The sequence below is a fragment of the Phacochoerus africanus genome, chromosome 4 (genome assembly GCF_016906955.1).
Source record: "Phacochoerus africanus isolate WHEZ1 chromosome 4, ROS_Pafr_v1, whole genome shotgun sequence".
In the NCBI taxonomy this organism is placed as follows: Eukaryota; Metazoa; Chordata; class Mammalia; order Artiodactyla; family Suidae; genus Phacochoerus; species Phacochoerus africanus.
In genome coordinates, this window is record NC_062547.1 from 140,930,015 (window position 1) to 140,944,737 (window position 14,723).

Below are 14,723 nucleotides of genomic sequence, written 5' to 3' on the forward strand. Positions count from 1 at the left end.
ATCTGACACGGGCCAAATGGTTAATATTAACTGCTAAAGTACCAATGGGAAGAGTGCAACTGAGAAGACTAGAGATGCAACAAAGCCTGGGGTGAGAGGGGAAGGGCAGTAGGGAAAACATTCACTCTATAGAGGGGTGTATATAACCCAACATTTGCTGAGGAGGTTCCAAAGAAGAGGTCCAAGAGGGGGTAGAACATAATCCTGTTCCAGGGATCCAGGATCTCAGAACGTAACCCCACTGGGACTGAGAGCACACGTGCTGCCCTTGCGTTACCAGGCGCAGGTTCATGACCTACTGCAAACTATGGACAGTTCTGGCAAAAGTACTGCCTTACCATGAGCCCAGGTAATTGAATAGTAATTCATACATATGCATATGAGAATGTGAATTATTAAAGATGGATAGAGGACACCAAAAATGACTGAGAGAAGGGCATAAGAACAGCAAAAGCCATTAATCCCTGGGATAAGCATGCCCGTTTCTTGATAATTTAACTTCTGACAGTTAGAAGGTAAAGGCTACATACAGGGAACTAAGAGGAAAACAAAAGAAGGCAGCCAGATATGCACACGGAGGTATATGGAACCAAAGGGGCCCTGCTGTAGAGCACAGAGAACTCTACCCAGTATTCTGTGATAATCTCTGGGGAAAAGCCTCAGAGAGAATGGTTATGTGTCTATGTACGACCGGGCCACTTTGTTGTACAGCAGAAATTATCACAGCCTTGTAAATGAACTATATGTGAACAAAACTTAAAAAAAGGAGACAGCCAGTTTGCTGAGAATGGAAACCAAAACCAGATTATAGAAGGCTGCATGACTTCTGAAATTCACAAGGTGTTTCTAAGACTTCCCAAACACAGAAGGACTCTAGAGACTTCTCACAGGCCAGACTGCAAATAGACACACATAGGGGCCACTGGGAGATGAAATCTGCCCATACAAAGACCACTGAAAATATCTCATTTGAAGAAAGGAGAAAGGAAGGGGAAAGGGAGGCAGGGAGAAAGGGAGGAAGAGAGGAAAGATGAAGATGCCACAGGCATCAGACTCCGACCTCCCTATCTTTGCCTATCTTCTTACGGCCTGACTTGAATTGCGCATGGACAGCAGAAAATGAATGTGTGTGACCCATAAGTGTGAGCAATATTTAAATAAGGGAACAAACTGTTCCAGTGACCATGACAATTACATTTATGTCAACTCTTGCTGCTTGATCTTAGAATAACTGCTCCACAGTCAACACCAGGGGAAGAGCTCTCTTCATCCACAGAAATGAGTATGGAAGCCTATTCAGCAATTAACACAGATAAGCAAATGAATACCTTTACAGTGCAGCAAGAGTAACACCAAGAGAAATACGTGGGAAAATATAACCACCTAACAGAAGAGAAAACAAGGAAGACAAAGGTTTGTCCTGTAAAAACTTAAGAAATGCGAACTGCCTTACAGTGCAAACTCCGAGGAAAAAGGACACATGATGAGCATGATGATGTTCTAGCCCTTATCACTGATAAGTGCTTTACCGCATTTTCACAGGACTTATTGTATATTACTTCACATTCATTCAATCTTATGAAATGCTGAGGAAATCTATTATTTTTTCTAGTTAACTAATGAAAAAGGTGTGACTTAGAATGTCCAAATCTCTTGCAGATAAGAAAACAGACAGGCAATGATGGAGACTGGACTTAAACCTAGATTTGCTCGGAGTCCCCATCGTGGCTCAGTGGTTATCGAATCCAACTAGGAACCATGAGGTTGCGGGTTCGATCCCTGGCCTTGCTCAGTGGGTTAGGGATCCGGCATCGCCGTGAGCTGTGGTGTAGGTCGCAGACGTGGCTTGGATCCCACGTTGCTGTGGCTCTGGCGTAGGCCAGTGGCTACAGCTCCGACTGGACCCCTAGCCTGGGAACCTCCATATGCCGTGGGAGTGGCCCTAGAAATGTCAAAAAGACAAAAAAAAAAAAGAAAAGAAAGAAAAGAAAAAAAACCTAGATTTGCTCACTCTAGATACTGGGGTCTACTTAGTCCTCCCAAATACGTGAACATTTGGACTGACTGAGCAGTATTCTTGCTCATCAGCAGAAAAATGAAAGGAATGACCTCTCAGTAAGATCCCCAAACCATGAGACTCCATGATTCCAATGTGCTCACTACACCTTGCACACCCTCCTGACAGAGAGCCAGCTCATCCCATCCCTCTGTGTACACACACACGTGTACACACCTGCACACATAGCCAATATTTAGGACATCAAGCATGAATAATGAACATCTGACCCGACCACTGAAACCTCACTCTCTGCATAGAAAGAGTCTTCCCTTGCATCAAGTTACTCTTTGCATAAAACACTGACATTTTCATGATGTTCAGAAGCCTGCTGTTGGCTTCCAAAAGCTCTGGCACCAGACCGTGCTGTCACCGTAACTGCCCTCCGGTGGGCCATCAAAATCCCAGCTAGAACATTCTGAATACAGCAGTTTTCTTGCCACCAAAACACTAAATTGCAATATTTTATATTTATCTCTATTTAAATTTTAGTGATGCTGCATAAATGTTAACGTGGTCTCACACCAATACAATCAAGGAAAAGTCTTAAGAACACCACGGATTGGCATCGCCCCCGGCTGAGTCCTGGCTTGCTAAGAAGGCCCAGCGCATGCTTCTCAAGTCACTTAGCCCCCTTTAACTAAGATGTTTCCCCCAAGAAATGTGTTTCCAGAAGCAACAGTAAGTACGTATAAGGTCATTTGTTCACAATCGAAGTAGAAACCAAGTACTGAGGATTAAAGAAAAGATTTCCAGAAATGGTCTCGGAGGGAAAGGTTAGTAACGTTTAAATCAATTATTTATGGCTTGGGAAACAAAGAGTGAGTCTCAGTAAGTTATCAAACCAATAAAGCCTTAGGAAGATAAGGACTTTAGCTTGTCCAGGGCTGAAATCACAGCTACCACAGACAAATGCGGATTCTTCATGTTTCTAGTAGACACACAGGCAGCAATTTCCCTGCTTGGCTCAGGAAAGTGAGAGCAAGGAAGGTGTGCCCTGGAGTCCACGGGACAAACAGGGCCCGAAGATCAGGTGGGTAAGCCTTTAGGGAAACGAAGACCTGCAAGGCTCTCACCCTCTCCCATGGAACAATCCTTCTGGCCTTCCCAGCTTTGTCCCTTAATTTACTAAGAAAAGATGCTTAAGTCTTCCAGAATGAGAAAGCATCAGACTGAGATTCTGATCAAATAAAGATAAGCAGAGATGAAAGGCAAGGGAAATCTCTTCAAAACAAAGATTCCAACAGGGAGTTCCTGTTGTGGCACAGCAGTAATGAATCTGACTAGGAACCATGAGGGGGCAGATTCAATCCTTGGCTTCACTCAGTGGATTAAAGATGTGGCACTGCCGTGAGCTGTGGCTCAGCTCAGATCTAATGTTGCTGTGGCTGTGGCGTAGGCCAGCGCTGTAGCTCTGATTGGACCCCTAGCCTGGGAACCTCCATATGCCACAAGTGCAGCCCTAAACAGCCAAAAAAAAGAAAAGAAAAGATTCCAAAGGTAAAAATGTTCAAAATTGCCTTTCCCCTGCAACATCCCCTGCAGGCCAGTGAGGCAACCCTTAGTGGCCACCACCCATATTCATTTTTTTTTGTCTTTTTGCCATTTTCTTGGGCCGCTCCCACGGCATATGGAGGTTCCCACGCTAGCGGTCGAATCGGAGCTGTAGCCACCAGCCTATGCCAGAGCCACAGCAACGCAGGATCCGAGCCGCGTCTGCAACCTACACCACAGCTCACAGCAATGCCGGATCCCTAACCCACTGAGCAAGGCCAGGGACCGAACCCGCAACCTCATGGTTCCTAGTCAGATTCGTTAACCACTGAGCCACGACGGGAACTCCACCACCCATATTCTGACAGCGAGAAGCAGAACACTGGTTCCTGTTTTAGAGGAACAAAGGGTCCTAGGAGCAGATAATGGAACTATAGCTCCAATGCAGCTTGAAGAATCTGGACTTTTTTTTCGGATGAGTATTAGAGCGTGATGCTCACATCTCTTTCTGCATCCACTCTTTGGAGATGCTGTCTCCTCACTCCTCTTGCAGGATCAGTCTTCTAGCATTACCCAGACAAAATTTAATTAACTCCTAACCCAGAGAGTGTGCCAAACTGACTGCAGGTTGACTGGGTCCAGGCAACCAGGGGAAGACACATTTCTCCTCCCCGCCCCCCAAAATAAGGCCCTCCTTGGTCAGGTTCATCATTTACTCAGTACATACAGCTTTCCTGACAAAAGGATCAGCTCTTGGAATTCATTCCCTGCCCTTTCAACTATCTATAATGTCTACCTTCTAAGTAGCTTTGAATAAAACAGAAAAAGTGACCTAAAATACGTCACTAAATGACCATGTATTTAAGATGAGGGGGAACAGAAAATCATAGATGGTGACCACATGGGTGAGAATTCCTATCTACCTGGAGTAAGGGCCGGGATCAAATTCCTACTCTAGTTTCGTTGGAATTACAGGCACATGCATGACTTCAAACACAACTTTCTTCCAGACCAATCAGGCCAAGAGCAAAGCTCGACTTCACCTGAAGGGTCCAAAAGATCCTGGCTAATGGGATATCCATCGACACTGCTCACCTGGAAAAGGCAGCTCCCAGCACAAAGGCCGCGTACTCCTTCACCAGGGGCTCTGTGCTGTTCAGCCCATTGATCACCACTTGAAGGCCACCGAAGGAAAGCAGGTCTTGTGCATTATCCATCTGCAACAGAGGCGCTGCTTAGTATAGTGCAGACATCAAGGAAAGAAGAGCCTTTGTTTTGGTGACTATTCAGAACAAACAAAAAAGTCAAGTGAAATGCATTGGTGACCTTTCTGACTAGTTGGGAAAGGGTTTATAAAAACAAAAATTTTCAATCATCTTGAATTTGAGAACCCCTAATTCATCTAACGTGATTGATAAGCGCCTGCGGGAGAACTGCAGACATGGCACTTAGCTATTGCTTATGCCAAACATGTCCTGAAAAATTCTAATACTCTAATGAGTCACAAAGCTTACTCGTAATGCACAAGCTGTTAACACAAAGATCTGGCGTCATCAGCATTAGGACAATACTTCCTGATGATGTCCAGCCTCCTCGGGGACAGGGGCGGCAGCAGACACTTAAGAACAAAGCTGATTTCTAATGAGAAGTCAGGGACTCGAGGAGGAACTCTGCTGCAGGGGGAGGGCTGGAAGACTGCGAGAAGAACAGCAGCAGCCTTTCTTCCCTCCTCCTCACTGCAGGGTCTCAGCGTGACTGAATCTGAGGACACTCGCCATCCATCTGCACAAAAGTCTCTCTCTCAAAAGCTGTGGCCTCCTCGCTATTGGCTGTTACTGGACAATGCAGAACGTATCCCTCATCCCATGAAGTCCTGGTCTGGGCTGCACTTGAGGTCCAAAGCCCCAAGTTTAAACTCTCTCTCTTTTATTCTACTCCGCAAACGTCATTAGCATGAACAGGAAGACGCACTTTCCTCAGAAAGGTTGCTGGATCCTCTTTTCTTTCCTGACCCTTTTCCTAGGGCCTCACCTGCAGCACAGAGAGGTTCCCAGGCTAGGGGGTCAAATCAGAGCTGCCGGCCTGTGCCACAGCCACAGCCAGGGCAGGGCCCAACTGCGTCTGCGCCCTATGCCACAGCTCACAGCAACGCTGCGCCCTTAACCCACTGAGTGAGGCCAGTGATCAACTTGAGTCCTCACAGATACTAGTCGGGTTCATTTCAGCTCAGCCACAAGGGGAACTCTCCTTTTTTTAATTTTAATTTATTTCTGTTTATGACTGCTGGACACATGGACGTTCCCAGCCAGGGGCTGAAATCAGAGCTACAGCTAGAGGCCTACACCATAGCCACAGCAACACCAGATCCAAGCCAGATCTGTGACCTGTACTGCAGCTTATGGCAACACCAGATCCTTAACCCACTGAGTAAGGCCAGGGATCAAACCCAAATCCTCATGGATGCTAGTTGGGTTCTTCTTTTTTTTCCTTTTAGGGCCACATGCGTGGCATATGGAAGTCCTCAGGCCAGGGGTCAAATCGGAGCTGCAGCTGCTGGCCTACGCCACAGCCCCAGCAAGGCAGGATCCCAGCTGCATCTACTACCTATACCATGGCTCACAGCAATGCCAGACCCCTAACCCACTGAGTGAGGCCAGTATCCTCCTGGATACTAGTCAGGTTTGTTTCCACTGAGCCACAATGAGAACTCCCACTAGACAGGTTCTTAACCTGCTGAGCCACAACAGGAACTCCTGGGTCCTGTTTTCCCCAGGCAGTAGCTACATTCTCCCTCAAAATTATCTTTGTTGCTATAAAACCTGCCTCTTGCCCACATGCTAATCCACTCTACAAACCATCAGGAAAACTCAGGAAGCTAGAGCCCAACAACAACGTAACTACTACCCACTGTTTCCCCCAGAGGTCAGGGAGCCCATTCCTACCTAACTCAAGCTTTCCCAACTGGATGACGCTCTGAAGAGAAATCCAGTGTGAAGGGCTGTATTTGACTCTACCTATGTTTGAGGGTAGGCCTCGCCTGTTTTTATCACTTAGAAGATCATTCTTATATATTCTGATATAACCTACACAAGAGCAGGGTTTTTGTCGGCCCACAGTATGGGTTCAGTGATTAGAAGAGTCTAAGCACATAATTAGATGTTCAATAAATAATCATTAACCAATGAATAAATTTGATGAGGAAAAGATGTGATTGAAGTAAACTCCACTGTAAATAAGAAAGGGCATCTGTGCCAACGAAATGGATGGGTTTCTAGTACCCCAGCCCTAGAGAGATGGCCAGTCCAGGGCCATGCAGGAGGCATGGAGTCTGCGCTGCCCTAAGGCCCTCAAGCCGGTGTTGACGTTTGCCTCCCTAATCTGACTTGATGAAGAAGAGCGATTCATGGGCCACAGCCCAGCTACCTAAGGAGATGCAGAGCTGGGTGCTATGCTAACATAAGCACAAGAAATACTGAGTCGTCCTTTCTCATATACTGACTTCAACATCACTCCCTCGCCTTTGAGCTTCCTTTCTCCAGGTTTTCTAGATATAGAGTCTGTAATCCATGCCTGAGCCGGCCATCGATCCATGCAGACGGGAGTTCCCAGCAGAGCAGCTGCCACTCTGACAACCCCAAAGTGACACAACCCAAAGCCACAGAGGTCTATTCTGCTTCAGTTTATCCTTATTACTACAAAAATAATCCTGGGTATTCTAAGTGCTGACATTTATATTAGCATTTCAGCCTTTTCAAGATGTTTTCTTAATTGTTGTTTCACTGGAGATGAGGAAGAAAAGAGTCCCTCTGGCCACTGCCCACTCAAGTTCCAAGGTCCAGGCCCTGCCCAGTACCACACAGGAGAAGAAGGCATGACCAGGGCCCGGGTCTGTGGCCAGGGCTCCTCCCAGGCCGCCTGCAGGAACGGGGCGGGACAGGCAGAAAGAAGCTCGAGGTAGGAGGAGGGAGCACCTGGGAAGGAGACCAGCGTGAACTGTGCCGCCGCGCAGCAGGACAAACGAGAACCAGAGCGCGGATGAGATGAGAGAACAGGGAGAGAGAAAGGGAGACCCGACCGGACACTGAGCAGTCACGGGAGGGAGGCCAACACGCCGCCCAAGGTGGGTGGCGCAGACAGCGGCTGCTCCTTGTAAGTAACTCATAAACCGTTTCCACACACATGGTTGTGCTTTTCCCAAATCTTGTTTAATAATTCAAATATAAGAGTTCCCACTGTGGTGCAACTGCAGAGATGCAGGTTTGATCCCCAGCCCCGTGTAGTGGGTTAAAGGATCTGGTGTTGCCACTGATACGGCACAGACAGCAGCCATGGGTTGGATTAAATCCCTGGCCCAGGAACTTCCATATACCCTGGGTGTAGCCATAAAATTACCAAAAAAAAAAAAAAAATTATTATTCAAACACAGCTGTGAGGAATCCTTAGGCAGCTTCGGTTTGCGTCCTTGAAGCCCATGGCTCCCTGAAACCTCCAATCAGTGAGTAGAGAGTAGGAGTGGACTAAGTAAGTTCCCGGCAAGAAGAGTCCTTGGAGCTGTAACCACCGGCCTACACCAGAGACACAGCAATGCCAGATCTGAGCCATGTCTGCAACTACATCACCCTGATTCTCCACTGCACCTGGAACTTGAGGCTGAAGTGTATCTTCTTTAATCCCCTTTATGAAATCACAACTTATCATTATTGCATGGGTGGAGTTGCCACCGTGGCACAATGGAAACAAATCCTACTAGGAACCCTGAGGTTGCGGGTTCGATCCCTGGCCTCGCTCAGTGGGTTAAGGATCCGGCGTTGCTGTGAGCTGTGGTGTAGGTCGCAGACATGGCTCAGATCTGGCATTGCTGTGCCTCTGGTGTAGGCCGGTGGTTACAGCTCCAATTGGACCCCTAGCCTGGGAACCTCCATATGCCACGGGTGCGGCCCTAAAAGGACAAAAGACAAAACAAAAACAAAAACCAACACAAAACAACAAAACATTGTTGCATGGAAGCCTGACACATCAGCCCAAATTAAAGACCTTATCCATAAATCCAGGCAAAAGACCAACCACCCAGAACACCTAGGACTCCTGCTCAGAGGTAAGTTTCGCCTCTAACGGGAATGATCCCAGGCTGATCACAGGCTAAGTTTGGTGACGTCCGAGAAACTGTTAACCCCATCCAGTGACCCATGAAAGCAGAATGGAATGTCACCCTAGAGATGACACTGCAGGGTGACAAAAGAACTTGCAAGGGAACTAAAACTTATTAGGGTCCTGCTAGCCTCCTATGGACTCACTCCCCTCTAGGTAAGATAAGCTCTCATAAAAGGTCATTTTGGCCTTTTATGCTGCAACTAAAGGAAAAGCCTATAGAAACCTGATACCTAAAGATCCATCCAAGTATGTAAAGACGAGAAAAAATAAAAGCTGTCAACATCAGAGCAGGACTGAGTCGGCCGATAACCCTTTAAATATCTATAACGGCAAAGCTGTTGGAATTTTTGTTTTTTCACCCTGGAGAGAAAGACTGGAAAGAGGAAAGAGAACCCAGGTCCATTTTCTCCTCTCTCAAAGGATCACAGACCTGCTATTTGAGGCCTGAGAAGAGTTGTGAGCAGAGAGAGATGAAGAGGGCACCCCATAATTCCTGCAGACACAGGACACACTCATCCTCCCTCACACAAAGGCCGGCAAAATCCTAAAGAAAGAAAGTCCTCCAGCCTAGTTTACAGAGAACAAGGACGCTGAAGATCTGTGTCTCGACAAGGATCTCACACAAGCCTTGGCTAATGCTTCCCCCGCCTTCCCGGGCCACCAGTGCCCCTGGGCTGGATGCCCGCAGCAGCCTCCTGTCTGCTTTCCCTGCTTCTCCCGGGCCCCTGGGCCACCGGCTATTTCTCAGCAGGGCAGCCGGAGGGATCCTTTCAAGGTAAGTCAGATCAAACGGTTCTGCTCGAAATCCTCCCAGCAGTGCCCCCCCCGCCCCCCGGCCCCGTCGTTCTTCTCCAGGCCTGCGAGGCCTCCACGTCCTCCCTCCATCACCTCGCCAAGCCTCAGCCGCTCTTCCTCGTCCTTCGGCTCCAGCCACAACGCTGTTCCTCAAACACACTGGATGTGCTCCCACCCAGGGCTCTGGTACTCGCTGTTTCTCCTGCCTGCGACCCTCCTTCCCAACGCTGACAATCCTCACCCTGCTCTACTTTGTGCCACACTATTTATTTCTTTCAAACATATTATTCGTAACTTACTTAGCAGTTATGTCTATTGTCTACCCGCCTCTGCTAGAAGGTAAGCTCCAACTCTGCTCACAAATGTCTAGAACTTAACAGACACGGCAATAAATTAATCTACTGAATCAACGAATGGCTTCTTTTGGCTCCTTCTCCTTAGATCCACCTATTGTATTTTCAGCTTCCTTCAGATGGTACCAGTATCCTGTAAAGGCAGAGTGGCCAAAAAGTTAAGAGCACAGATATCAGGTCAAAGAGACACTGTTCCAGATCCCAGCTCTACCACTACCTGGGTGACCCAGCAATCACAAATGTGACCTGTATTTTATGTGCCTCAGTTATAAAGTGGGATTAATAGCAGTAACCTACGCTACTCCAAAGGCAGGTACGGAAACCAATGAATGAATTAAGGTGTACAAGGCACTTTAACATGTGCCTAGTGTATGATCATGCTCAAGAAACACGAATTATGATGATTACGGCACAAGTCTGATCAGTCATTTCCTGCTTTAGTCTCTCCAGTGGATCGTTTAGGATCAAGGATAAAGTTCGGAAGAGCAAGATTTTCCTAAGTCCCTCCTCCTCACCTCCCTGGCCTCTCACTGTACCTCGGCCACCCCGCCCGCTGGTCTCTGTGCGCCAGTCCCTCCAATCTCTTCCAGGTTCTCAATCTCACCAAGCTCTTCTCTGACTCAGAATTTCTGCACATCCTGTTTCCTCTGCCTAGGATGCTCTGAACCAATGGGTGGCAAATATTCCCTAAGGGCCTGATAGTAAATACTTTTGGATTTTGAGCCATATGGTTTCTGTCACAGCTACTCAATTCTGTCACTGTAGCACAAAAACAGTCAAAAACTATAAAACAATACATAAACAAATAGGTGTGGCTATGTCCCCATAAAACGCTGTTCACAAAAGTGGGCCATAGTTTGCCACCGTCAGCCCCAATCTTCCCTCTTTGCCTAGTCAACCCCTGATAATCCTTTAAGGCTCAGCCTAGACATCACATCCTCAGAGAAGACTCCCCCGTGTCCCCGACGAGGCTACGTTCCCCTGTGATACACTCACACATTATCCTCTGCAGCCCTGATCACGATCTTAAGGCATCTCCTTTGTAAATTGTTAATTTGTTCATTGTTCAACTGCTTATTATTTAATTGCTCCCTTTCCTAGACTATAAGCTACATGGAACAAGTACCTGTTTTACCTCGGTTCTATCCTCAGTGTTGAAAAAATAAAGGAACTAAACTCCCAATGAAAAAGAGGTTGGCTGTGGTCTCTAAGAATGTACCTTCCTGCAATAAACACTGGTCTAGAAAAATGCTGTACACCTCGGGCGAGAACTAAAGATGTCGGTCATGTTTTCTTGGGGCCCTGGACAGTGGGGTTTATTTCTGGACTTGTCAGTTAAAAGTCAGACTTAGAGACGATGAAACACAATACCTGATGGACGTAATATTCAAGATCAAAGAGCGCAGCAACCTTTTCCTCCAGGCTGGAGCTCGAACTATTGAACTTGTTGATCAGCCGTACCATGATCTGCATGTCAGTCTCAATGACAACATTCAGCTCCTCGAAGTCCTTCTTTAGCTCCTCGATGGGGCGGAAGAGCCGTTTAACCTTGGCCTGCCTTTCCTAAGGAGAGCAACAGAGAGATGATGACCAGATTGACTGGGGACATGTCCCCAAGACTGCTGTGTCTACCCTGGATGCCCACCTTCAAAGGACCATGGCTCCAGGACGCAATCTTTTAAAACCTCTATACCAGGAATCCTGATACCCTCTAGGATGCCAGAGAAGAGTCCTCAGAGTCTACCCGCAGAGCCCTCTGCCCTGAGAAGACGCTCAAGATTTTCCAAGGCGGACTCATCCCCGTCTGCCTCCCAATGTTCAGGAGGAATCTAAGTGTTCTTGTTGCAATCACGGAGATCAGGGGAAGCAATGAAAGCTCACCCCCGACCCCTAACCTCAAATGGGAAGGCTGAGGTCTCAGGAAGAATAATCCACACCTCGGTTCTTTTCCTTCTACCATCATAAACCATCTGCACTTTGCCCTGCCCAATTCAGCCCCATTTTAGGGAAACCCGGACGTAGAAAACTGTGGGTAAAGAGCTGTCAGAGTGGGAGAAATCTGCTGATGAAAATTAAATGTGTCATTACTGTCAATCTAACTACAGGTGTACAATTTGTTCAACTGTTCGAAGTGGCGAAATTACTGTACGTACTACGCTCAAGTCTCAAACGATTTTCTCTCAGTCCCTCCCCACCCCACACAAATATAAAGATTTTTAAAATGAAGCTGTGTTGGAGGTGAATAAAAGACTTTAATTAGGTATTTCATACATGTGACACTCCCTGTTTTAGAGGATAGTGCTTATAAAGAGAGTCTGAAAGGTCACAGTGGTTTGTGTCTCTATCTTCTAAGAATAATTAAAAGGCACGGATATTTATAAGAAGCAGGACGATGAGCAGCTGTCAGCTCTAAATTGCACATCTATTACCTATGGGTTTTCTCCCCAGTTACAAGCACTCCATAGAAACAGCAGCCAAAGAAATGAATCAGCCTTTCTTCAAAAAGGCCAAGTTCCTAGCAGAGCGATCGCATCCATGCAATGCCATGTTTTCCTCCTTTAGGCTAAAACAAGAGCAAAATGCTCTTCCTACACCCACTTAGAGGACTCCAGGTGGCTGCCAAAGGCCAGGCAAAGGCATCTGGGAAAGCTGAGTCACTGCCTAGAGCTAAGGGATGACAGACAAGTGAGCAGGCTAAGAAACCAGCCACCTTTGCCTCACAAAAATGATGCATGCCTGGCCCTCAGGAAAGCCTCAACAAAACAAAACGTTTTATTTTGCAATAATAAAAAACTTACAGGAAATTAAAAAATAGTACACAGAGTACTATGTACCCTCCATTCAGCCTCCCCCAATGGTAACTACACCTTACGTAACAACAGCACAATGTCAAAACCAAGAAAATAACATACGTACAATACCATTAACTAGACTACAAGCCCTATTCAGATTTCATCAGCTTTTACATGTACGCATTTGCATGTATGTGTGTGTTCTCATTCTACACAACTTTATCTAATACATATTCATGTAACCACCAAATCAAGTTACAGAATTGTTCCATCACAACCAAACAACTCCACTGTGGTCCTCTACAGCTGCGCCTCATCCTCTCACCCCTTCCCTCCTGTCCCTTTGCCTTGGCAACCACCAATTTGTTCTTCATCTCTTTAATTCTGGCATTTGGAGAAAGAAGTTACAGAGTCCGTAACTTGTTGAGACTGGCCCTTTTTACTGAACCTAATGCACTTGAGATCTATCCAAATGACTGCACATACCAATGGTTTCCTTCTTAGTAATGGTGAGTAGCATTCCACTATACAGACTTACATTTTTTTGTTGTTTTTTTTGTTTTTTTGTCTTTTGTCTTTTTTGTTGTTGTTGTTGTTGCTATTTCTTGGGCCGCTCCCGCGGCATATGGAGGTTCCCAGGCTAGGGGTCTGATCGGAGCTGTAGCCACAGGCCTACGCCAGAGCCACAGCAATGCGGGATCCGAGCCGCGTCTGCAACCTACACCACAGCTCACGGCAACGCCGGATCGTTAACCCACTGAGCAAGGGCAGGGATCGAACCCGCAACCTCATGGTTCCTAGTCAGATTCGTTAACCACTGCGCCACGACGGGAACTCCCAGGCTTACATTTTGTTTAACCACTCACCTGTTGAAGAACACTGGAGTTCCAGGTTTGGAGTATTATGAATAAAACTGCATGAACATTTGTATAGTTTTTTTAGAAAATAAACTTAAGTTCTTATTTCTCTGGGATAAATGCCCAAGAGTACAATTGCTAGATCATATGGGAAGCATATGTTTGGTCCTCTAAGAAACAGCCCAATTATCTTCCAGAGTAACTGTACCACTTCCAACTTCCGCCAACAATGTATGAAAGACACAGTTTCTCCACAACTTCATTAGCACTTAGTAACACCACTTTTAATCTAGGTCCTCTAGTGCAGTGATTCTCACAGTAGATTTAATTTTCCTATCTCTCACAGCTAATAACATGAAACTTTTTGGGGAGGGGTCTTTTTGCCATTTCTAGGGCTGCACCTGCGGCATATGGAGGTTCCCAGGCTAGGGGTCTAGTCTGGCCAGCCTACGCCAGAGCCACAGCAACACAGGATCCGAGCCGCATCTGCAACCGACACCACAGCTCACAGCAACGCCGGATCCTTAACCCACTGAGCAAGGCCAGGGATTGAACCTGCAACCTCATGGTTCCTAGTCGGACTCATTAATCACTGCGTCACGACGGGAACTCCCCAACATGAAACATTTTTTCATGTGCTTATTTCCCATCTGCATATCCTCTTTGGTAAAATGTTTGTTCATGTCCCCTGCCCACTTTCAAACTGGTTGTTGGCTTTTACTGTAGAGTTTTGACAGTTCTTTGTATGGTCTAGATAGATACAAATTTTTTTTTAGTCAGACAGACAGTCCTTGCTTTGTATAGATCTGATATGCACTAATTTCAAATTCTACAGTTTAAGTAACATTAATCTCCCACCATGACTCAAATTTATATTTGACATATTTACTTTAATATTTACTTTTTATATCCTGATATGTTTACTTTAATTGCATTCAGTACCAATTTTGCTGCTAGCTCTTCCATCCATAAATCACTAGGTAAATAACATAAATGCCCATCATGAACAATGGCTGATCACACCATTTATTTCAAAGTTTGTCAGTGAATGGTCACTGCGCATCCATTATTCAATTCATACACAGATGTCTAGTGTATGGTTGTATGGTTTCCTCATTCCCCAAGGATAAACCCAAATAACATTTCATGAAAAAGGATAATCAAAGAGAGAACTGGGAGGTCCCATTGTGGCTCAGCAAGATAAGAACCCAACATAGTGTCATGA

At 46.3% G+C, this 14,723-nt stretch overlaps 1 protein-coding gene across 1 annotated transcript in view; it reads right to left on the bottom strand.

Moving 5' to 3' along the window:
- The window catches only part of SIL1 (SIL1 nucleotide exchange factor), a 172,619-nt gene that overhangs the window by 51,950 nt on the left and 105,946 nt on the right, over positions 1–14,723 (bottom strand). Inside the window, 2 exon segments of the mRNA XM_047778744.1 lie at positions 4,646–4,767; positions 11,221–11,412. Coding sequence (XP_047634700.1) covers positions 4,646–4,767; positions 11,221–11,412 — 314 coding nt within the window.